Source organism: Canis lupus, chromosome 13 (genome assembly GCF_048164855.1).
Source record: "Canis lupus baileyi chromosome 13, mCanLup2.hap1, whole genome shotgun sequence".
NCBI lineage: Eukaryota > Metazoa > Chordata > Mammalia > Carnivora > Canidae > Canis > Canis lupus.
This window is the reverse complement of record NC_132850.1, coordinates 15,234,251-15,259,110: the sequence shown is the minus strand read 5'-3', so window position 1 is coordinate 15,259,110 and position 24,860 is coordinate 15,234,251. Positions and strand designations below refer to the sequence as shown.

The 24,860-nt window shown below is 51.8% G+C and overlaps 1 protein-coding gene across 2 annotated transcripts; it reads left to right on the top strand.

Annotated features, from left to right (window-relative positions):
- The first annotated feature begins 117 nt into the window (after positions 1 to 117).
- Positions 118 to 24,383, top strand: LOC140602597 (fatty-acid amide hydrolase 1-like). Of its 2 annotated transcripts, none has more exons than XM_072772303.1 (16): positions 118 to 4,478; positions 4,640 to 4,815; positions 12,599 to 12,712; positions 12,868 to 13,017; positions 13,346 to 13,479; positions 14,288 to 14,494; positions 15,706 to 15,746; positions 16,151 to 16,275; positions 17,639 to 17,764; positions 18,476 to 18,573; positions 18,875 to 18,974; positions 19,342 to 19,385; positions 20,042 to 20,081; positions 20,494 to 20,602; positions 22,244 to 22,389; positions 24,032 to 24,383. In XM_072772303.1, the coding sequence occupies exons 2-16, from the start codon at positions 4,645 to 4,647 to the stop codon at positions 24,158 to 24,160; spliced, it is 1,734 nt and encodes a 577-aa protein (XP_072628404.1). In that variant the 5' UTR covers positions 118 to 4,478; positions 4,640 to 4,644; the 3' UTR covers positions 24,161 to 24,383. The 2 variants fall into 2 exon arrangements, with proteins under 2 accessions (XP_072628404.1, XP_072628403.1); XM_072772302.1 differs by having other exon boundaries at positions 4,623 to 4,815.
- The last annotated feature ends 477 nt before the right edge of the window (positions 24,384 to 24,860 follow it).

Here is a 24,860-nt window from a genome sequence, read left to right as displayed (position 1 = left end):
GCTCACCTCTCCAGCCTCCTCTTGGGCGTGTCTTCCTCTCATTCGTTGTGCTCCGGCCACATGAGCACCTTTCCATTTCTTTTATTTTTATTTATTTATTTATGATAGTCACACAGAGAGAGAGAGAGGCAGAGACACAGGCAGAGAGAGAAGCAGGCTCCATGCACCAGGAGCCCGACGTGGGATTCGATCCCGGGTCTCCAGGATCGCGCCCTGGGCCAAAGGCAGGCGCCAAACCGCTGCGCCACCCGGGGATCCCTCCATTTCTTGATCATCTCCAGCTGGTGGTCCCTGCTTCAGGGCTTTTGTGTTATACTGGTCCCCTCTGCTTGGAACGCTCAGCTCCTGTGTCACCTTCCCTGATCACCCACTTATTTTTTTTTTAAGATTTTATTTTTTTATTCATGAGAGAGAGAGAGAGTCAGAGACGCAGGCAGAGGGAGAACAGAGGGAGAAGCAGGCTCCATGCAGGGAGCCCGATGTGGGACTCGATCCTGGGACTCCAGGATCATATCCTGGGCTGAAGGCAAGCGCCAAACCGCTGAGCCACCCAGGGATCCCTGATCACCCACTTATAAAACAGCTTCCCATGTCATCCTTTGTACTTTATAGCATTGTCGCTATCTGGAATTATATGGCTTTTTTTTTTTTTTTTTTTGTTCCCCTCCACTCAAACAAACTTCCCGAGAGCTCTATGTTGTCTTGCTCATCACTATATTCTTGGCATGTAGAGTGGCACATATCAGGTACTTAGGTCAGTGAATATTAAGTGAGCATCCCCTAGGGACCAGGCACTGACCTGTGTGCTGAGACTGAGTGATTACTGAGACAGACTAGATTCCTGTCCTCTTGGAGCTCACATTCTGGAGGATGTGTGTTGAATGAAAGGAGGAAGAGAGGCAGGTAGGTGTGCTGGTGAAGGCCCTGGAGATACATGGAGTGATAAGGTGACTTGATCAGGAAAAAGGAGAAAGGGCATCTGGAATGACATGTACCCGATACCCTGCTATGAACCCTCTACCTTCTGTTTTTTGTTTTTTGTTTTTTTTTAAGATTTTATTTATTCACGATAGACACACACAGAGAGAGGCAGATACAGGCAGAGGGAGAAGCAGACTCCATGCCGGGAGGCTGATGTGGGACTCGATCCCGGGACTCCAGGATTGTGCCCTGGGCCAAAGGCAGGCGTCAAACCGCTGAACCACCCAGGGATCCCCAACCCTCTACCTTCTGGGCACTGGATTGTCCTTGGGTCATTTAATCTTCCCATTACCCCTGTGGTAGGCATCTTTGTCCCCTTTTTTCAGAAAGGTCTACAGCTAGAAGAGGGATGAGAATCAAACCTGGGTCAGTTTATGTCAAAGTCTCGGCAGAGAGCTCTTCCTGGGGTCCCATGATCCTGAGGCACGGAGGAGTGACGGCTCAAGCCAGCCACCTCCTCTTTCCTGTCTGACCACCAGTCAGTCCAGTGGCCTCAAGGCCCTCAAGGCCCCATGGCTACTGTCTGTTTTCTGCCTTCTACCCTCTCCCCAGGTCCACTGCCAGGCTTCTTGCCTGGCCTCCCCTGCCCCAGACTGGTCTTTTCCAATTGTCCTTCAGATAGGAGTTGGGTGGCCTCCCAAACACAGTTCCGATCACGCCTGAAACCTTGAGCATCACTTGTGTTGGGTCAGACTCCTGGCCATGACCTCAAGGCCATGCCTCACCTACTCGTGCTGCTGGCCACTCCACTCCGCTCTCCTTCCCGAGGCCTCATGTCCCAGTGTGGCCCTCGGGTGGCACTTGGGACATTGTGCACACCTCCCGCCTCCACACCGTTTGCTTCCTATACGTGCTCTTCCTCATGTCTGCCCCTACAGACCTCCCACTTACCAAGGCGAGGGCAGTGTTCCCTCTACAGCTGGCAGGCTGGGAAGAAAGGGCTTTTTCGTGCTCCTGTTCATACTCCAAAACAGGGGCCGTGTCTTAGAGAATCTGATGTCTGTTAGGCTGTGGAATTGGTAACCCATTTTCCCATTGGAAAAAAATGGCCGTTATTACTTCCATTTTAGAGGTGGGGAAACAAGTTTAGAAATGGTTGCCAATTTGCCCAAGGCCAAAGACTTGCACAGATATTTGAAGCCACCTGCCAACTCCAGACTAAGTATATTTTCCTTGTTTGCACAATCATCCTGAGAACATGCGCTAAACATCCAGGGTGCCAGGTTCTGGGCCAGGTGACCACAAACACTGGAGACAGAGGAAGTTCCACTCACTGGGCACCCCTGCTGGTGTATCTCTATGGGACATTCTATCATGTGCCTGTCCACCCTCCCTTCCTCTCCCTGGGGCTGTGATCGTTGATGTTTAGCAGGAAAACTTGCTATTTGTCCCTGTTAGGCAACATCTTTTAGGGTCATCCCAGGGCCCCAGCCTATTGAGAGCCTTTGGGATCCCGGCTCTGTTGACCACTGTTTCTGCTCCACCTTGTCCATCCACAAGTCTGAGCTTTTGGACCTCTTTAACTTCATCTGAGTCACCAATACAATATTGATCGGATCAGGGCCAAGGAAAGACCCTGGGTGTCACTCCAGGCCACCTGCCAGGGCCATCTGATTGGCCACACCCTTAAAAGACACCCGCAGAACCAAGTCCTGAGCCTACCAGCCAGCCTGGGCTGCCCCCTTCAAGTTTCCCACCACATAGTTTGGGAGTGGTGTCCCTGGGTGTCTTAGGCAGGTGAGGCCATTTGGGTTCAAGGTGTGTGAGATTTGCTCTTGTGTATCCAGCACCCACCACGGTGCCTGGAACTCAGTAGGTACATGGCGAAGGCTTGTTTTTTTTGTTTTTGCTTTTTTTTTTTTTTTTTTAATTGAGTGAGTAGGGGAAGGGGGGGAAGCAGAGGGAGAGAGAGAGAATCCCAAGCAGGCTCCATGCCCAGTGCAGAGCCTGACACAGGGCTCAATCTCCTGGTCCTGAGATCATCACCCCGAGATCATGACCTGAGGTGAAATCAAGAGTCAGATGCTTAACCAACTGAGCCATCCAGGCACCCCCTCTTTTTTTTATTTTAATGAGAGAGACTTAAGCATGTTAAATGTTGCTGGGAAGGAAGGGCTCAACCTGCCTGTGATTTCATTTAAGAAGTATTACCAAGCACCTGTTCTGTGTTGGACATTTTGAAAAGGGCTGACAAGGTCCTTCTTTCATGGAACTTATTTTCTAGGGAGGAAGGCAAGGACTAAGTAAATAAATAAGATAATTTTAGCTAATGATTAGTGCGATGACGAAATAAAATGGGGTGATGTGCTAAGGGAGGAGTGCAACTTGAGAAAGGATGATGTAGTAAGGTTTAGGGTGCTGTAAGGGGTGCAAATGTCAAATGGCCTAGGGGAGCTGAGCCATCAGGGGAGAACTGGGGTTCAGTGAGGGAGGTCTCAGTATGGGGGAAGGAAATAGTCAGAAAAGAGAAGAAAGACATGGGGATGGAATGAGAGGGGCTAGTTCCAGAGATCCTTTGGTGAAGCCACAGAGTGTTAGAGAGCAGATGGCCTTTGGGTTACCCTCTGGGTCATGAGCAGCAGGTCATGGACAACTGGACATCTAGCCCTTAGGTGACCATCAGGTGCTCAGACCCCACCAACCACAAGTATCTCCTTCTGCTTCCAACGTCCCAGCCTTGAGGGTGGAGCCATCATCCTCCCGGTCCCCATGACTGTCAGCCTCAGTTGTGATGGGTAGCTCCTCTCTCCCCTCTGAGACAGAACTGGGTCAGAAGCTCCAACAAGAGCCAAAGTGCTCCCAAACCAGTCCTTCCAGTTCTGCTTCCCCATATCTTCCCATCACTTTTTGCTCTTCCACCAGGAAGCCACCTGCACCTCCTCACCTCCCCAGCTTCCATACTCCCCTCCACTGCTCCCCCTGCCTATAGGGGGCTCCTGGAATGATGAGAAGATGGGAAATGAGTCTGGAAGGGGGAATCAGTCTACCGGGAGGCTGGAATCCCAGGATCACGAATGTGGCCTTGTGTTACAGTCAAGAATGAGAGCGCAGCTAGGGTAGCAGAGGCAGGAGAGGGGGCTATGCCTGACTGCTCTGTCCTCACTCTCTTGTATCGTCTCCCCTGGGCTGAGGCCTTCAGAGCCCTGCCCGGCCCCCAGAGTCCCTCCTTTCTTCTCTGCTTGGGCCTCAGACGCCCTCCAGAGTGAACTGGTTCAGTCTACGTCTATGTAGCCTGTGAACCATGTTAAGGGGGCTGGCAATTATTCTGGAAGAAACAGGAAACCCCAGGGGCAGCTCCATTAGGAGCTACCATAGGTCAGACTAGGGTTCTGGTGGGGTGTATGAAGGGTGGGGTGGGGGAGAAGGATGTGAGGAGGTCTGGTCAGAGCCTGGTCACCTGCCCACCTGCAGGCTTGGACGCCTCTCACGCTTGTCTCTGCCAAAGCCTTTTCCTCTGCATCTCCTGGGGCACGAGGGCTTGGTCCCGGGAGGCCCAGGTAGGTAGAAGGACTGGGTTGGGGAAGTTTGGATCCTGCCCCAGGGAGAGTCATATGTGGTTTCTGTCTCCCCGTGATCCTGCCGTGGGAGGGTGCTCCAGCATATAGCTGGCAAGCAAGCAGGTGGTGCTCCTGAGGGAGCAGTTGCTGTGTCCAAACAGGTTCCATGATGCCTGGGGTGGCTTGGCTGCTGGTCCTGCTCCTGCTGGCCCTGCTGGGGGCTGCCCTGCGTTCCTGGCAGCGTGCTCCAGCGCGGAGCAAGATCCCCAGGGCACAGAAGCGCCGGGTGGAGGCACTGCAGCGGATGGAAGCCCTGGCACGGCGTCTCCGGGAGCAGGTGAGTGGACATCTACCCTAGGGCCCCAGCCCTCCATCCCAACAGGTAGGTCCCACCTCAGGGCCGTTGCCCCATCGCCTTCAGAAGACGAGGAACCTGGCGGGGGCACTCCTGCACCCCTCACGCTGGCTTTTGTGTTGCTCTCCGTTCCCCCTCCATCCATGCACTCTGGGCCTATGAGCGGGGGGGCCGTTTTTCCTTTGTTTTCCCAGAGCCCCCACATGACTCAGTAACGTGGTGGGTGTTCACTTAAGCTATTTGTTGAAATGAGATAAACTGGGGCTTCTGGTGGCTCAGCCGGTGTGGTGTATGCCTTCGGCTCAGGTCGTGATCCTGGGAGTCCTGGGTTCAAGGCCTACGTCGTCGGCCTCCCTGCTCAGTGGGCAGTCTGCTTCTCCCTCCCCCCTGCTCGTGCTTGCTCGCTCTCTCTCTCCCTCAAATAAATAAATAAAATCTTAGAAAAAAAAAAAAAGGAAAGAAGATAAACTGCAGCAATTGGAGGCAGAAGATCTTCTTTCCAGTCTCTTTCAGCTCCTGCATACCCCCAAACCCCACTGACACAGGAACCCTGGCTACATCTTCTCCCGCCCATGCCCCCACCCCCGGGGTCTGCAAATGTTTGAGAGCACCTGATAGATGCAAAGCACAGAGTGGTCACTGGGGATAGGGTCCTCCCAGGAAGCTATGCATCTTAAAGGGATTTTGACAGCTTAGGTGAGGACATTTCAAGGCCCTGGGGCAGTCATCGAGGCTGGGCTGGGACTTGAAGATGAAAGGACTGAGCTGTGGGTGTCCCAGCAGAACCTGCCCAGGGTGGCAGAGAGCAGGGTGGGAAGGGGAGGCAGCCCACCCTCCATCGTTCTTGGGGTCCGCTGGGGGGCCTGCAAAACGTGACAGCCCCTTTCTGGGCTCCCCAACTGCCCTGTGAGGGGTGGGCTTATGGTACCTCGGGGTTCCCAACTGTGGTTGATGGTGACGGGCTCCCTGGGAGCCCTGGGAGTAGGGGCTGGGGCCAGGGCCCGGGGTGCTAGCCTCACATTCTGGAGTTCCCGAGTGTCCTCTGCCGTCCCCTGGATGGTGATTGATGGCCCCGAGGGACAGCTTCTCTGCCTGAGCTGCTACAGTTCCTGAGAATGTGTATTAATATTAATTGGGGCTAATTAGTTGGATAAATCAATCTGCCCCCAGAGAGCAGCTGCCCCTCCCCGGTTGGTGAGCAAGATATCTGGGCTAATGGGGTTGCTGTGGTGAATCAGCGTGATGGAGAGGATTCCTGTGTGTGTGTGTGTGTGTGTGTGCACGCGCGCATGGGGGTGGGTTTGGGTGCCTTTACTGCACACACCAGAACCTGCCTATGTGTGCCTCCTGCTAGCTTGTTCTTGTGTGCTGGTTGAGTGGGATGCCTGGCTGTGTGTGCTTGTTTCATGGGCTTGTGGTGTGTGTGCCTGGCTGGCTGTGTATGTGTTATATTACTGATTCAAGTGTGTACATCTAGATGCGTGTGGCTGGTTTGGGTCTGAATGGTTGAGCATGTATGTGTGTGGCCGGGTGTCTGATGCATGAGGACATCTGCTTCTGTGTTGGTCTGGGCATCTGTTTGGTATACGTGGGGGCATCTGGGATGTGGAGCCGGTGGGAGTGTGTGTGTCGGTTGGCCAGTGGAAAGGGTTTAGGGTGAGGTCACCCCTGGGGTCTCCAGCTTTCCCCCAAGGCTACAGGCCTCCTGGCTCTCTGTACCTTATTCTCTCCCCAGCAAAGCCACACAGGTCTGTCCTGGGTACCTTCCCACCTCAAGGCTTCAGGTGTCCAGCTCTATGTCCCAGGGAGGTAGGGGGCTGAGACACAGGCCAAACCCTGGCAGGGTTCAAACAAATCCAATTCAGTTCAGCTTAACAAAATTTTACAGAGGGCTTCTCTGGGTCTTGCCTTTTGCTGGACCCTGGGGACAGATTCATAAGCAAGATGAATCTGACATCTGACTTCGACTTGCCTTAAACGTGCTCCTGGTCCTAATGTGGCCTGCTGGTGGGAACAGATCTACGCAAACTGTGATGGGAGGCAGCTCAGCTGAGTGTGGTGAGGGCCAGATGCCCGCGGAGCTCTAGGGCTCAGCAGGAAGGGCTTTGGTCCACCTGGAGAGGGCTGGGTGGGGAAGGCTTCTCAGAGAGGTGGTCCTGGAGCTGAGCCTTACAGGATGTGTAGTTTTCCAAAAGGAGGAAGGAGGAGGGAAGGCAGTGCCGGAGAGAAGAAAGCCTGAGATCACTGTTTCTGTAGAGCACATAGAAAATAATACTTACAGTCCACTGGATAATAGACAAGCTGCTCACGGCTGAAGGCTGCTGGCTGGAAAGCTCTGGTCACCTCAGGGGGAATTAGCCTCCCTGAAGGTTGAGAGTTTCTATTTATTTTTTATTTTTTTTAGAGTTTTTATATTAAACATATTTCACAACTACTCTATAAATATGAATAATATGTTGATACCCTGATAACAACGTAACAATATATTTTCTTTGATTTTTAAACCATGATAGGAGGCAGCGCCAGTTGAGAACAGAGAAGATGAGATAGGCATGGAGCCGTGGGACTTGGCAAGAGGGGGATTTGTTCTAACCCAAAGTATGTGTTAAAAAGACTTGAAAATGATAGAAGTTGGGACACCTGGGAGGCTCAGTGGTTGAGCGTCTGCCATCGGCTCAGGGCGTGATCCTGGAGACCCGGGATCGAGTCCCGCGTTGGGCTCCATGCATGGAGCCTGCCTCTCCCTCTGTCTGTGTCTCTGCTTCTCTCTCTGTGTGTCTCTCATGAATAAATAAATAAAATATTTTTAAAAGTAAGTGATATAAGTTGAGGCTCAATTCTTTCATCAGATTATCCTAATAATGTCCAAGTAATGTGTTAATTTTTAGAAAACTTGTGGGGATCTTTTAAGTGGCTCACATCTTTGGAAGATTTCCCAATCTTTCAAAGATCTCCCAATAAACTGAGAGTTATTGGGTGACTGGCAGTCTCGTTAAGTAGAGACTTTCTGTACACATCAGTGATGTCACTCCTTGGACTGAGTCCTCACTCAGCTTCTGCCAAACCTGTAGCAATTATGCTCATCATTGTCTAGCTAGTCTAATGCTCTCAGATTCTATATAATTAAGCATCTGTATTCTCAGCTAAGTCATAAACATTGTTATTAAAAGGGAATAATAGGGGTGGCTTGGTCAGTTAAGCATCTGCCTTCAGCTCAAGTCATGATCCCAGGTTCCTGGGATGGAGCCCTGCGTCGGGCTCCCCGCTCAGCGGGAGCCTGCTTCTCCCTCTTCCCCTGCCACTTGTGCTATCTCAGTCTCTCTCTCTCTCAAATAAATAAATAAATAAAATCTGAAAAAAAAAAAAAAAGAATGGCAAAATAAGTTATAGCAATCTCGAGGCACCTGAGTGGCTAAGTTGGTTAAGTGTCCAACTCTTGTTTTTTTTTCTTTTTAAAAAATTTTATTATTTATTTATTTACTTATTTATTTTGTCTTTTGATTTTTTCAACTCTTGGTTTTGGTTCAGGTCATGCTTTCAAGGTGGTGAGATCGAGCTCTGCATCAGGCTCTGTGTTTAGCCTGAAGTTGGCTTGAGATTCTCTCTCCTTCTGCTCCTCCCCACCACCCCTCAAATAAATAAATAAATAAAATCTTTTTCAAAAAAAAGATTTTATTTATTTATTCACAAGAGACCCAGAGAGAGAGGCAGAGACACAGGCAGAGGGAGAAGCAGGCTCCATGCAAGGAGCCTGATGCGGGACTCGATCCCAGGACTCCAGGACCATGCCCTGAGCTGAAGGCAGATGCTGAGCCACTGAGCCACCCAGGCATCCCATAAATAAACCTTTAAAAAATTACAGTGATCCCAATTAGTTTTTAATGATTTTTGTATATATTTTTAAAGATTTTATTTATTTATTCATGAGACACAGAGAGAGAAAGTCAGAGACATAGAGGGAGAAGCAGACTCCATGCAAGGAGCCCAACATGGGACTTGATCCCAGGACTCCAGGATCACGCCCTGGACCAAAGGCAGGTGCTCAACCGCTGAGCCACCCAGGGATCCCCAGTGATCCCAATCTTATGGGCCTCGTGAGAAGTTGTGTAACAGGACAGTCAGGAGTGTGGTCGTTCAAAGACGGCTCCACTGTCTGTGTTTGAATCCTGACTCTGATGCATTTTAAAAATTTATTTATTTATTTATTTATTTATTTATTTATTTATTTATTTATTTATAAGATTTATTTATTTATTAGAGAGAGAGAGCGCAGGGTGGCAAGGCAGCAGGAGAGGGGGCGGGAGAGTTCAAGTGGACTCTGTGCCGAGCTCAGAGCCCGACACCGGCTCTCACCACCCTGAGATCACAACCTGAGCCCATACCAAGGGTCACTTGTCCAACCGACAATATGGCACAACATGCGTATATTGTAAATAAGTCCTTTGTGCTATAACAGCCTCATGTCTCCAACGGGGTGATGACTACAGTTGTTGTGCTCAGGTCAGCTGGTCAGTGTTCACGGTGGGGTCTGGCTCGCAGCAAGCAGGAGCTAAGTGAGGGCTCTCACTTTAGTAACAGTAAAACTAATGTCCTTGCTGGGCCAGTGTTTAGTGAGTTTCAATGAATTTATTCTTTTAGGTGGAAGGGACACTCGAGTAACTGCGTTGGTGAATGTATTGGTGGGCCCTTGAAAGCCCCGCCTGCCCCAGTCCCTGCAGTGCCCGCTGTGCTGGCAGAGGAGCAGTCCCAGCAGCAGCCTCCAGTGGCCCCCATTAGCTCCCTCTGTCTGCTCTCCCCACTGCTCCCCAGCTCCCGGAGAGGCTCCCCTTTATAGCAGTGGCCATGTGAGGACAACTGCAGGGGAGGTCCTTCAGAGGCCCAGATGGACGCTGGGCACCTTCCAGCAGACGTGCCACCAGCAGTGTCATCTCTCCAGGTAGATGGGTAGGAATCAGGGTTGACAGGCAGTCTTGGTTGGAGCCTATGGTCACTGTGTGTGGGGATGGTCCCTGGAAGGGTCCTACTAGGACTCCTTAGGGCTCTGGAGGGGTGAGGGCAAGGGCTGAGCATAGGCTGGCTCTTCTCAGTCCTTGAGGGAATCAGAGGCTGTGCCTAGAGGGTCCCTGCTGGGCTGGGCATTAACCTTTTACCTGCTGGACTGTGAAGAGAGGGTGGAGTCCCATGGCAGGGCCTAGGGCAGCTGGGGGCAGTGGAGTACTCGTGTGAGTGGCTTTTTGCTAAGTGACTCAGAAGGATTTCATTTTAGCCTCAGTGCAGCCACTGAGGTGCATTCTAGCCAAATGCCTGCACTATTCTAGAAGGATCCAAGTCTGGGCTCTTCTGAAAGTCCCTGTGGCATACAGGGAAGGGAGTTCCAAGCTCAGACACCAAAATGGCAAAATGGCCCAGCAAGTCCAGGGACTGGGCAGTGTGGCTAAACAGCAGAATATGGGACAGGGGCAGAGAAAGACAAGGGTGGTGACACGGGCCTACCAGGACCCAGGCAGGGAAAAGGCCTAGTAGAGTGCCTGGCACTCAGGACGTGCTTCATCAGAAAAGCTTCCCTCCCCAAGAGCCATTTGAGGGTAGTGGTGAGGGTGTAGACAACTTTGGTTTAAGTCTCTCTGCTTTTATGACTTTGGGCCAGAGAGTTAACCTCTGTGTGTCCTAGTTGCCTTTATTGGTGAAGTGAAAATATTAATATAAAAGCACCTATCCAAGGGTTTGCATGAGGATTTCATGAAATGGTGCAGGTCAAGCGCTTAACACGGTCCCCAGCCACACAGTAAGTACTCAGTAAACGTGAATCTTGGTGTGTCCGTACATGAACACACATTACACGCTTACAGTGAAAGGTCTGTAAAACACACCGAGGAGAGTGGTTTTGCAACTTTATTTGGAGGGCAGTTGGGACCTATGGGTTTTATCTGAAAAGGATCCCCTGGGCTGTAATGAAGAGGCTGAGCTGAAGGGGTAGAGACTAGAGGCAGGGAGGCCAATGAGGAGGCTGCCGAGAATACTGAGAGACAGAGAAGATTCTAGGCAAGGAGCCTGGAGAGTCAGAGGTGGGAGATGTGAAGGAGGCAGAAATACCTATCAGCGATACGTGTGGGTAAGAGAATGGTCACGGGGCCTGGCACCAGGTGTGTACCCAGGCCCTGCTGCTTAACGAGCTGGGTCTTTGGACAAATAGCTCTCTGTGCCTCAGTGTCTCTTTCTACTGTAACATGAGAAAAAAACGCACTCTACCTCCTCAGGTTGTTGTTGTCGTAAGTGATATGAGCTATTATTTTTTTTTTTGATATGAGCTATTATACGTAAGATGCTTGGAATGTGGCCTGAAACTTATTGAGTGCTGTTAACACATCTTCCATGTGATTGAGATGAGCTATCATGACTCTCATCAGAGCTGGGATGTGAGGAAGTGATCCGGGATGACTCTGAGGATTTTTGCTGTGGTGACATGAGTACCATCAACTGAGAATTTCATGAAGAACAGGTTTGAGAGAAAAGCCATCAGTCCCGGGGTGTCTGTGGATTTGTGGGTCAGTAAGTGGGTCTGAGGTTTAGCAGGAAATAGGCCCGGGCTGCAGACACAGGGAAATCTGAGACACGTCTGGCTGCTAAGGTCACTCAGGGAGGGTAGGCGGGTAGGCAGAGAGGAGGCCAAGGCCTGAGGAGCACCGACATTTATTTAGAGGAACAAAGAGGGGCAGAAGAGATTGAGAAGGAGCTGTCCGGGACAGGAGGAAGCCAGGAGAGTTGAGGGCATAGAGTTTCCAGAAGGAAAGAGTCTAAGAGTCACATGCTACTGAGGACAGTAAGATGAGGACTAAGAAGAATTCAAGAGAAGCCTTGGGGGCCCGTAACCCCCTAGGGAAGTTCCCTTGTCTGGCGCCTTCCCCTCCAGGAAAGGCCCACCGTGTTGTCTTCCCACCCAGCCCCCGCTCTAGTTTACAGGCCCTGGGGTTGGGGGTGGGGGTGGGGGGGTGGGGAGGTGGGTTGTCTCAGCTGGATGAAGGAAGACAACCTCATCTTCCCGAGTGCCTGCTGTGTACCAGGTCCTTGTCGTGTCACACTTGCCTCTGACAAAGAGTCCTGAGGGGCTGCTGTCGGGCCTCCCCTCAGACCCCAAAGGATGGGGCTCGCAGCAGCTGGGTAACTCATGATTGGCTTCTAGTCCTTTCTTCTTTGGAGTGACGATGGCCATGGGAGGGAAGGGATCCACCCTGGGTCACCCAGCTGACCAGCAGTGTGTGTGCCCAAGGCCGGGTCCCTGCTCTCCTGCCACCCAGGCTGGATCTTGCCCTTCCCCAGGTCAGGTCACCAGGAGTGGGAAGGCTGGGTAGGAAGGAAAGCTGGGATGTCGGGGTGACCCTAGAGGCAAACCGTACAGAGATGAACCTCACTTCCACAAGCCTTGAATCCTACAACATGCAGACAGAGCCACTCCCACAGCACTTGTGCCCCTTCTAGGTGGGAACACGGGTGGGGGGGCAGGCCCTCCTCCATACCAGGCTTCAGGCTGGGCACCGGGGAGGCGGAGGCCGAGAGGACATCTGCCCCCTCGGGCTTTCATGCCAGCCTGGAGACAGCCCAGGAAATGTTCTTCATGCTAAGGATGCGCACGGGAGCCTGCGCGGAGCAGGTGGAAGGGCGAGGGGCGTGCAGCCGTGTATCCAGTGGAGTGTGGGGATGTGATGCTGAGTGGGTGGGAGCAGCCTGAAGCGAAGCAGTCATTGCCTCTGCTGTCCCCTCTGCACAGGAGCCGTCCCTGGACCCCAGGCCCATCCTGGAGCTGCCGCTGGACAGGCTGGTCCAGAAGCTGCGGGATGAAGAGCTCAGTCTGGAGAGTGTCCTCTGTAGCTACTTAGAGGAGGTGGAGTTTGGGGTCAGGACTGGGGTGGGGACTGTCACCTGTTGTCCTCTTCACAGGTGGGGGGGCAGCTGTGACATCTTGGTGCTCCAGTTGCCTGGGCCCCGTGTCTGGCCTCAGCCTGAGCCCCTTATCCCGACCCCCTCACTGTTGCTCAGGCGCTGAAGGTGCACCAGGAGGTGAACTGCCTGACGGATTTCTTGGACGAGTGTGAGGAACAACTGCAGGCATTGAAGAAACTCAAGAAGACTGAGAGAGGCCTTCTGTATGGGGTCCCCATCACCCTGAAGGACCCCTACAACTGCAAGGTGAGCTGGAGGGGCACGTTCGTACATGTGCATGTTCGTGCGCCTCACACATCACCGAGCCTGTGAGCATCGGAGTGTGTGACTTTGGGCAAGTTACTGAATCAAGGATGCACAACTAGAACGTGGCCAGCTGGGATCTGAGCCGGACAGTCTGGCTCTGGCCCACCACGTTCTTCTGCCACTCGTGAATCCTCGTAGGGGGACAGCAGGTGTGTCTCAGTGGCCGTGACAATGTGTGTGATTGAGAGCAGAGTGAGGACGAGAGTCTGTCTGCTGGGCGGTTGCATCCTGACCCCGATGGGCTGGAGTTAATGTCACTTCCTTGCAGGGCCATGACTCTACGTGTGGCCTGGCCCAGTTCCTGGAGAAGCCAGCGGCCAAGGACGGGGTCATTGTGAAAGTGCTGAAGGCCCAGGGAGCTATTCCCTTCGTTAAGACCAACATCCCCCAGACACTGTTCAGGTCTCTGAAGTGGGGAGGTGGGGCTGGGCTTGGGACTGGGCCCAGGACTGGTGGCAACTTAAGTCTCAATTCAGGGCGGAGGGTGAGGTGGGGGCCAGTCAAGTTGACTGTGAGGACGGAGGTTCTCAGGCAAGTCTTTTCTGTCCTCTGAGCCTCGGTTTCTTCATCTTTTTATTTTTTTTAAGATTTTATTTATTTATGAAAGAGAGAGAGAGAGCGCACACATGAGCAGGGAAGGGCAGAGAGAGAGGGAGAAGCAGACTCCCTGCTGAGCAGGGAGCCCCATTCGACTTGGGGTTCGATCCCAGGACTCCGGGATCATGACCTGAGCCAAAGGGAGACGCCTATCTGACTGAGCCACCCAGGCGCCCTGGTTTCCTTATTTTATAATGTGTGGGTGGACTTCACAGTCTCTACGGGCCCTTAGGCTCTGAGGTTCTGAAGAGTTTCCAGCTCCCTAATTATCCCAGTTTCTCTCTCTCATAGTTTTTCTCACCCTCAATTCTCTCTCTTCTCCCTCAGCATTTAGACTACCTACTTTTGTGAGGAACCTGTTCCCAACACTGGCAGCAGGGCTGGGGCCTCCTGTCTTTAAGTTAGGAGTTGTGGTTGGTGTCCACTCTTGGTCTTTCCCGTGGGCCCTCCCCTCAGCTGTAAGGGAGACTAGGAGGGCTCAGCTCTGGGGAGGAGCTTGGGAGCCAAAGCAGGCCCCGGGTGGACTCCTGAAGGCGTCGGTCTCTACACGGGGAGGGATGTTTCCCCAGTTCAACCTTCATCTCCCAGCCCCCCTTTCTTCTGCTTCCATCAGCGCTGAGTGCAGCAACCCCATCTACGGACAGACTCTGAACCCTCTGCGCTTAAAGAAGTCACCGGGGGGCTCCTCGGGGGGCGAGGGAGTCCTGTTTGCACAAGGGGGTTCCATCCTGGGCATGGGTACTGACACCGGAGGCAGCATCCGCATACCAGCCAGCTTTTGTGGTGTCTGTGGCCTCCGGACAACAGGATACCGTCTCAGGTACTTGGTACTGGTGTAGGGGGAAAGGGGAGGCTCAGCCCAGCCTAGGGAACAGAGGTCTGGGGGTGCAGAGGGTCTGCTTGGCACATCCACTCTTATCCATTCACCTCAGTACTAGGGGAAGTGGCTAAAGGTAGGGGGGTTTCAAAGAACTCCTGTTTCAGCCCCAGATAAACACACCATGTCTGGTATAGGTGACAATAGAAAAGACCTTCCGCTCACTCATGAATTCATTTGTTCATTAATTCATTCATCTTTACGACTCCTCTCCCTCCCTGTTCCTTTAGTCACCCATTGGTCCATTTATTTTTCCATCTATCCATCCTTTGTCCATTCACCCACCTATACAGTCATCATCCTAGTCTCTATCCATCAATCAATGTCACTATTCATCCACCATTTAGTTTATCTAACAAACATTTATTGAGTGTTCACTCTGTGATTGACAGTGTCCTAGGTACTTGGGATATATCGGTAAACAAAAGGATGAATATCGAAGCCCTTGAAAAATGTATACACATCCTTCCTCCCATTTGTTAATTCACTCACTCATCCATTTACCTCCCCGGTCATCCCCTCACCTAGCCAGCTATCTATCCACCCATATCTGCCTCTGTTCATTCATCCACTCATTTCTTAGCCCCACCCTGAGTACTACACTGGGGTGGCCCCTATGCTGGGGACACAGAACAGCGTCAGACCCAGTCCCAGCCCCTTTTGTGCTCTTAGACATGCAAATGGCTTAGTCAGAAAGTGGTGGGGCTTTCAGAGATGGTCAAAGCTTGTGGGAATCACAGGATAAAGCTGACATTTTTCTTCAACAGAGTTTTATTAAAAGCCCAGACTTTAAACTTTCAGAGGCAGGGCAAGGGAAGAGAAGGTTTCCTTAAAGAGACAGAATCTGAGCTTGGCTTTGAAGGATGGGTATACAGAGATGGTGTAGAGTCTAGAAGCCATAAACTGTGAGCTGCTTACTTTGCCTGGAGTAATGTGTGTATGTGGAAGGGCTGGCAGGGGAAGCCATGGAAGAAGCGGATACTCCAGAGCCTCGGAGGCATTCAGAGAGTTCAGACTTAATGCTGTGGGCAGTAGGGTCATGGCAGGGTTGAAGCAGCTCCTCTTCCTGGGTGCTGGGCCCTCGGGAAGTGCTTGGCACTCAGGCCCCTCCCTGCAAGTGCTGAGCTGGATACTGTGTGGGTGGGGTTTTGCAGCTACTCCGGAGTTGCCTCTGCTATCAAGGGCCAGAAATCAGGTAAGCTCCTGTCTGTGCCTGTGGCCATACCCATTGAAAGAAAACCTGTCTGCCTTCCTCCCAAAGACGTTTCACTCAGCCCCTGTCTCAGACAGATTAGCCCCCTTGGTGATGAAGCGCTCGAGGGGACAGCATGGCTCCCACCTGGCCTCCCCCTAGGCCAGTGAGAAGTGCTTCCTACTATTTAGCTTTAATCTCTCCTACTTGTCTCCTATGTTCTGCCCCAGTGGGGATTCTCCAGTCAGGCACCAGCCTGCAACTTTCCTTGTCCTCAACCCCTGACCCAGGTTGGCCCCAGGGCCCCTTTGACATTCATCATGGCCCTGGGCCCCACCCCCCAAGGCCAGGCAGTGGGGGTCCCCAGAGCAGAAAGGAAGAGAGGAATCTGTCTCTTCTCTCTTCAGTGACCTCGGTGGCTGGCCCCATGGCCCGGGATGTGGAGAGCCTGGTGCTGTGTCTGCGAGCCCTGCTAAGTGAAGACATGCACCGACTGGACCCCACTGTGCCTTTCATGCCCTTCAGGGAGGAGGTAAGCTGGCCTGGGGAGCAGGCCTGGAGGGCTCCCACCTCTTCCCTCCCTTCATTCCTCATTGACAAGTCTACCATCTGGCCATCTTCTGTGAAGACCTCCTTTCTCAGCCCAAGGTCCAGTGACCAAGAAGTCCTCAGCCATATTCACCTCCCACCCCTGCTGAATACCAGTTGCTTTGGCCTCTCAGCTACTTTGGAGCCATAGCTAACACTGCCCCCAGAGCTGGACTCCATCGTCACATACCCAACACACACAGACATAACACTCAGCAGGTATGGTTTAGAGAGCCTGGTATCTGGTTCAGCTGGACTTTTAGTCCTCCAGGTAACCTTGGCCAAGTTACATATCTTTCTAGGCCTCAGTTTCCCTACTGGTATAATAAAGAAGTTGGACACGAAGATTGCTCCAGGCCCTTCCAGCTTGGCAGCTTCATTTATTCATTAGTTTATTCCATAACATTTATTGGCACCTACTATGTGCAAGCTCTTTGTACTTCATCCTAATACTCATTTGATAGAAAGCATCATGCTTCTCTCTCTCTCTTTTTAAATATTTTATTTATTTATTCATGAGAGACACAGAAGGAGAGAGAGGCAGAGACACAGGCAGAGGGAGAAGCAGGCTCCATGCAGGGAGCCTAATGTGGGACTCGATCCCGGGTCTTCAGGATCACACCCCAGGGCTGAAGGTGGTGCTAAACCGCTGAGCCACCCAGGGATCCCCAGCATCATGCTTCTCATTTACAGGCAAGGAAACTCGGGAAAATGAGGTGACTTGCCTATGATCACATAGCTAGTAACTGGCAGAACTGGGCTTTGAAGCCAGCCCTAACTGCTCTAGAACCTTCTCCATACGGACAGTCTCTCTCTACCATTCAGTCAATGTTTACTCATCTGATCTCTCCACACATCCTAATATCAATCTGTGGTCACTTTCTATCATCCATTATTTGCCTCTACTGATCTCTCCATCTCCATCCTCTCCTGGCTGTTTCTTAGCTTAAAGGTCTTTGTGTCTATTCATCTCCTTACTTACCTGCCTACCCACTCAATTCCAACCATCCATTCTCCCACCCACCCATCTATCCATTCAACCCTCTGCCCACCCCCCCACTCATGAATCTATCTACCTATCCACTTCATCCACCCAATTATGTCCTCATCCATTTGCTCTTCCAGGGGTTTCTCCAAAGGACCTAGAGCCTGGAAAGTACATAGAGAGGCCTTGGTACTGAAGGGGCTCTTGGGAAGCTTCTGTAGAATCCCCTAGGTTGAAGACAACCATGACCCAAGGCCCTGGTCTGGCTCTTCAAGAGACCCAGTCTCCCCTGAGAGCCCCACCCTGCCCTTCTTGCCCACAGATATACTCCAGTAACCAGCCCCTTCGAATTGGCTACTGTGAATCAGATGGCTTCACCCAGCCATCTCCGAGCATGGCCAGGGCCATGAGGCTTACTTCCAGGCTGCTCCAGGATGCAGGACATCAGGTAGGCTTGCTTAGCCCTGGATGGGGAGGGAAGCCAGACTGGTGAGGATGCTGGGCTGGGCTATTCTTAGAGAGAAAGGGAGTTAGATCTGAGTGTGAGCTGCTAACATCACTGTGTTTCCCCCTAAGTTTCCTGGAGAATACTGATGGGCTGCAGGTGGGGGCAGGGTGGGCCCACCCTGTGAGGAAGGCATCCAGATTTTGCAGCTTCCCCCTTCAGTGGTCGGGACTCAGGGACTCACTCCTATAACTCCTATAGCTTGGGTTTCTGCCTCCATCAAAGGGCCATAAGGAGATCTCTGTCCTCAAAATCACCTCCCCACCCCAGTCCTTGCATCCCACATCCAATGGCTTGTCCTAGTCCTGCCTCCCCTTTGAGAATTTCTCATTGGTGACACATGTACCTATGTAATCTTAGGCCAGTCTCTTAACTCCCCTGAGCCTCAGTTTTCTACCACGCGGGGCAGTGAATATTAAATGAGCTCATGTATGTGAAGCACATGGCATGGGGGCAGGATCACAGTGAAGCAGGCAGGAAATGAGGGTTGCTTGAATGCCATGGCATCTCTGTGTGGGGTGAGGGAGTGGCATGGGAGCAGAAGGGCTAAGGTGGATGGAGATGAGCAGTGACGTGGTATCCTCTCTTTAAATCCTGAGGGAGGTAGAGAGGATCCCAGGCATTCCAGGCCCTGACTCAGCCTCTGTTTCCCAGGTCATCCCCTTCTCCATCCCCCGCATAGAGTATGCTGTCAAACACCTGTTCGTGGGGGGTCTGTTTGCTGATGGAGGAGCCACCCTTCTGGAGAAGCTGTACATTTGTCAGGACTCAGATATAGGGGATGGGGTTGGGGGCGGGGCTGGCAGGGACTCGGGCCCTGGGAAGGGACTATGAGCCTGGGATGGTGGGATACCTCTGGTTAATTGTGTCACCTTAAACAGCAAGTCAGCTGCTTGGGCTCCATATTTTATATGCATGTGTTCCTGGGGTGGGGGTGAGGGGAACAGAAGTGTCTCTTTGGGTCTCATCTCCATCCAGGGCTTGCCTCTGGAGGGGCAGTTGGGTGAGAGCCAGTTGATGGCCGAAAGGCTGTAACTATCTGTGGTTCCTCAGTGAAGGAGACATTGTGGACCCTTGCATGAAGACAATGATCAACCAGCTCCGCTTGCCAGACCTACTCAAGTGTTTCTTGGCCTGGATCCTGAAGTACATAGTGAGTATAGGCCCAAGGTGGTGGTGGTGGTAGGGGGGGCATTCAGGAAGGGAGAAGCCCAGAGAGGAGAAGTACTCAGAGAGGAGAATGGGCCCCAGAGAGTGGTGGGGGCTCAGAGAAGCGGAACCTAAAGGGGTGATGGGGGCCACAAGAGAGGGGTACTTTCAGAGAGAGGGGTGCCTCAGAAAGAGGAAGGGGTTTTAGAGAGGAGGTCTAGACGGGGCTCAAGGCTTGTGGAAGAGTAGAAGCTTCCAAGCTTCCAAGTCAATGGGCTGAGCAGAGATGATTCTCCTGGACCTCAATTCTGGGCAGGTTGGTGTTGCCCTGTGGTTTCTGAATGGGTCGCTCCTTCTCTCCCCTTCTCTAGGAACCCCGAGCTAGCCAGAATTTAGAAGAGATGCGTGGGGTGAGGTGAGTGCTAATCTCTTCAGGTGAAGCTCACAAGCATTTTCCACGGGGTGGAGGGAATTGGGGAAGGGCCATGTGGCTAGAGTTGGCATCCACCGGGGGCGAGGACTATTTAGACTTTGGGATCTAATTAGGTTTTTAGGGTCATGTCTGACACTGGTTGAATTTAGGCTTTTGAGTAGGGTTGGGATTGGGGCTACTTTGGGGCTGGGGTTTGATTTGGAGTTAAGCTCTGAGTTCAGGCTAGAATTAGCTTAGGCTGGGGTAAAGGTTGGGCCTGAGTTGAGGTTGGGTTTGGGTTTGGGTTGTGGTTGGGGCTGGGGTTAGTTTGGAATTGGGACTGTAGTAGCCTGAGGGCTGATGGGGGCCTCACAGGTTAGGGGAAGAATCTGTGGTTTTGGGGGTAGCCTGTGAGTCCCTGTAGTTGGTGGGGGTGGGGTGGGGCATTGACCAGAGGGTGTGTACTCTTGGGAGCACTGGACAAGCAAGGTGTTTTGGTCAGAGAACATGACACAGGGTCATTCCCAGCCCATCAGCTGATTTGCAGCCTGCATTGAGACTAGGCTCTAGCTCTTGATTGTAACGTCCCCGTTTGTATAAAAGGGGGTCGGTCCTCTCACGCTAACCTTTGGGCTTCGAAGTCTTACTTATTCCCCCAGGACTCCCAAGAAGCTGTGGGAGCGGCACAATGCAGTGGAGGTGATGTGTGCCTGAAGAGACCTCAAGGGACTGCTGGAGCAGGGGCAGCAAGAGACCTGGGTGGTGACAGGAGTGGCCAGACGGGGGCAGAGCTCTGTCCTGGCCTGCAGGGGAGGTCCAGTTACACCTGGATGGGAAGGCTTGGCGACCTGGGAGGTTAATTTAGTCCCTCTCTTTGGCACCAGGATGATATGTTGTTCCCAAATAATGCAGCCTGAGTCTCCCCTTCCCATCCCTTCACCTGGGCCCCTGGGAAGGCCCTGACCCACCCCAGATATCTTAGTCTGCATCTCGCAGTCTGGGAATTCTTCCCCATGTCTAATGTACTGGGAGGCTTGGTCACACCTGACCTTGTCCTGCAAACAGTGACTTCTGCTGGTCTTGCCCCTCCCATCCCCCACTGTTCCTGCAGGAATATCGGCAAGAGTTCATAGCCAGGTGGAGGTCCTTAGACCTGGATGTGCTGCTGACACCAGCTGTGGACCCTGCCTTCGATGTAGGCTATTCTGGCAAGGCATTAGGTGAGACAACACTGGTCCTGGTGGGGTTGAAACCCGGAGTCTGGGACTTCACACAGCCTCCGTGGCCTTGACTTCTGTCACCATTCACCATTTATTTTATTTTTTTAAAAGATTTTATTTATTTATTCATGAGAGACACAGAGACACAGAGAGAGAGAGGCAGAGACACAGGCAGAGGGAGAAGCAGGCCCCATGCAGGGAGCCCAACATGGGACTCCATCCCCGGTCTCCAGGATCACGCCCTGGGCTGAATGCGGCACTAAACCGCTGAGCCACCGGGGCTGCCCACCATTCACTATTTTAAAAAAATTCTTAAATTGAGATAAAATTTCATCATTTTGAAATGTACAATTCAGTGGCTTTGAGTATATTTAGAATGCCGTGCAACAACTACCACTATCTAATTCCAAAACATTTCCATTATCTTTGAAAGAAACCTGTACCCATTAGCAGACACTCCCAATTTCCATTCACTTTGAAAATGAATTTTGTTGAAGGGCTCAGTCAGTAGAGTATGCAACTCCGGATCTCAGGGTCATGAGTTCAAGCCCCATGTTGGGTGTAGAGCTTGCTTAAAAAAGAAAAAAAAAAAGATAGAAATGAACTTTAGTGAAATATAATTTACATGCTGCGAGACTCACCAATTTTCAGAATGTAATTTGATAAATTTTAACAGATGCATATAGCTATATAACCACTGTCATAATAAAAATAGACTATTTTCATCATCATCCACCAAGTTTCCCTGATAGCCCTTGGCAGTTCACCCTGCCCCTGCATCCCGCAACCACTGATCTACTTTCTGTCACTATAGTTTGGCGTTTCCTAGGGTTTTCTAGAAATGGAATCAGAAGGAAGAAGGCTTTTGTGTCTGGCTTCTTTCACTTAGCATATGCATTGGCTCCTAACATACTTCCTGCTGCCCCACTTTAGTCTAGCCACCCTGAAATGCAGTTTATGGGGCAACGTGGGGGTTGGGGAGTGGGGGAAGTGGAAGGGGTGGGGGAAGTGGGGGGAGTGAGAGAAGTGGGGCCGCCCTGCCCAGCACAGGCACAGGCCTCAGAGGTGTTATCAATGCAGAATGAAAACCCACCTCAAGCCTGGACTCCTCTTCCCTGGCTCCCCTCACCGTGGCTGCCCAAAGGCACATCCTGTCCCTGGCCCTGCACCCAAGTCCTCTGTGACATCACCGCCCCTCCTCTGTCACTCATTCCCTACGTATGGGTGGCTGCTGCACAGGAGCTGCCTTTTAACTCAGGCTTGACTTGCACGCCTCAGCCACCAACAACCCTGTGGCCCGTGAAAAACCACCTCCCCCGTCAACCACCTCGGTTTCCTCATTTGTACACAGGGAAGAGTCCCCTCCGCCCCACAGGGTGGAGAGGACTCCAGGAATCAGCAGTGGAAGGAGGCCAGCACTGGCCTGAGGGCCTGGCCCTGAGTAAGGATTCAATAGCGTCCATTCTCTCCTGCCCTGTGGGGAGAGCAGGAGGCCGTGGTCAGGGGGGCGCCCAGCACCCAAAGGGGCCATGTGGCAGGCTGGGGGGCTGCAGTGCCGAAGGGGTGCTCACCCAACACACTTCCTCACTGGAGTCTTCAGTCCGCTGAAGATTCCCTGGGCTTGCCTGGATCTTCCTACAGATAGCTTCTCCTACTTGCACCTGTACAACGTCCTGAACTTCCCTATTGGCGTGGTGCGGGTCACCAGTGTGACGCCGCAGGACGAGGAGGACCTGGCCTTCTACAAGGGATACTACGGAGACAGTTCTGACACGTATTTCCGGGAGGTCAGTTCCCCTCTGCGGGCCTCTCCCCCAGGGGCACAAGCCAGGACTGGGTCTCCGAGTGGGAGTGGGGTGAGACCAGTCATGCCTGGCGTTCATCCGTTGTCACCTCTGCTGTGGTCTCACCCCACCTCTGAAGACTCAGGCTTTGAGCTCCAAGTCAGCCTCTGTCCTTGTTCGGGGAGACTACAAAACCACCGGTCTTCTTGTCACTTCCGTAGGGAAGGTTGACCCCAGAGGCAGGAAGAGTAGAGCAAATGCCCCGGTTTAGGAGCTTACTAGGTAACTGGTCTGGACACGGCTCCTCTCCGAGACTCAATTTCTTCACCAGGAAAATGGGAATTAAAATATCTATTTTGCAGTTTGTCCTAAAGTCTCCATCAAAACACTGGAAAGCAATTAGCATCAGTTTTGTATCTAAGAAGTGTTCGATAAATGCTACTATTACTAATTTGGAGGTGGTTTCACAAAAGGAAATATTTCCATGCGCCTATATTTTTTTATTTATTTATTTATTTATTTATTTATTTATTTATTTATTTATTTAAGATTTTCTTTGTTTATTCATGAGAGACACACAGAAAGAGAGCCAGAGACATAGGCAGAGGGAGAAACAGGCTCCCCACAAGGAGCCCGATGTGAGACTCAATTCCAGCACCCTGGGATCACACCCTGGGCCAAAGGCAGACTCAACCGCTGAGCCACCAGGTGTCCCTCCATGTGCATATTTAATGCATGATCTAAAGTAACAACCTTGTCTTGCTTGGGTGGCAGAGAGAAAGAGAAGGAGAGACAGACTGACTCCGAAAAGTATGTATGTGTCTGAGTCAGACATTAAGTAACTTACTTTTTGGGAAATTGATTTCAGTGCTAGAGTTACCCAGTGGAACTGCTGACCTGAATTCTGAGAAAATAACAATAATGATACTATCTAATGTGTCTTGAGCTCTTACTCCGTTCCAGGAGCTGTTTAAAGTGCTGTATATATATTAAATCATTAAATCCCATAACCGTCCTGTGAGGTTTTACAAAGTTGGAAATGGGGGCACACGTAGGTTAAGAGACTTGACCAATGCCACCACGCCTCATGGGCAGTTGACGTGGAGGTAGCCAGGACTTGAAGCCAGCTGCCTTGGCTCCAGGGACATAGACAAATAAGGGTTCATATCTTATCATCATAAAACAATGAAAACATGTTTGAATTCCTATAAGTATGTTTGGATTTCATGGCAGGGACTCAGGTTCAGTCCCCATGTTCCTGAGTCTGTGTTTGGGGTCTAGGTACCTCTTTCACTGCAGGAGTATGACCAGGCTCTGGATCAGGGCTTTGCACATTCTTCCCTCCATTGCTGAGAACACTGGGTGGATAATCACTTTTACATTTCATGATTACAGTCAGCTCTCTGCACAGGGAGAAGGTTTTACATCTTAACCTTGGAGAACTAGAGACAGGTAAAGTCAAAATAGTTTTTCCAGGTTTCCCTGAGAGCTGAGGAAGCCTGGAACCCTGAGACCCGGGACATCTCTACCTTAATAGAGCCTGGGGATGCGATGTTGGGGCTAAGGCGTATGGTGGTGAGGGGGGCTGGGCACAGGCCTGCGACTGGAAAGCAGGCTCTAAGTCCCCCCACCCTCTCTCTGGCAGGCCTTACAAGGATCCGTGGGACTCCCCGTGGCAGTGCAGTGCATTGCTTTGCCATGGGAAGAGGAGCTGTGTCTCCGGTTCATGAAGGAGGTGGAGACCTTGGTCAAGAACCACAGGGAACCAGAGTGATAGGCCACTCCTTCTCCTGGAGGCCTTCCTACAGCCTCCTCGAAGTTGGCTTCTGATGCCCCTTCTCAAGAATACTGTATGTGCCTCATGTCTCCTCCTCCTTGAAGCCCACTGGATTCCTTTTCTTTGTTGTCCTTCTGCATGGGTACGCAATACATGGACTCTTCAGATTGGCCCAAGATGGGGCACAGGGTGAAGGGCTCAATAAACATTTCTGACTGGTCGGCCTTGTGATCTCTGGTCTAGGCGGGGCTGTAGCCTCCTGGTGGCCTTCTGCCTCCAGTTCAGTTCCCCAGATGACATCTCAGATTGCAGCAGAGGGGAGAGAGCTCCAAACAGAGGGGCTGGTGAGTCCAAGTCCTGGCTCTGCCACTGGCTTGCTGTGTGATGCTGGGCAAGTTACTTCCCCTTTCTGGACTTCAGTTTTCTCATCTACAAACTGAAGGGGTTAGATTTGATACCTGCCAACCAGACTATTCTGTGATCTGTGACTTGTAAGCACTTCCCTGATCAAGGACCTGCCATGGCTTCCGCTGCTGTCTAGAGAAAGTTCCAAAGAGCAGGCCCAAGGGAGTGAAACCCAGTCAGTACAGATCATAGGTTGGGACCCACACCCAGGCTCACAGTCCAGAGCATAGCCTGCAAAGTGCCTATTGCTTGGCTTGACACTCAGCAGCTCCCAAGATCCTCCAAGGCCTCC

Bases quoted from the DNA above. Each gene is read 5' to 3' on its own strand.
- LOC140602597 (XM_072772303.1), top strand. From the start codon at position 4,645: ATGATGCCTGGGGTGGCTTGGCTGCTGGTCCTGCTCCTGCTGGCCCTG. The intron at 20,082-20,493 runs GTGATGTGTGCC...CTGTTCCTGCAG, and splicing joins AGCGGCACAATGCAGTGGAG to GAATATCGGCAAGAGTTCAT. The intron at 22,390-24,031 runs GTCAGTTCCCCT...TCTCTCTGGCAG, and splicing joins CTGACACGTATTTCCGGGAG to GCCTTACAAGGATCCGTGGG.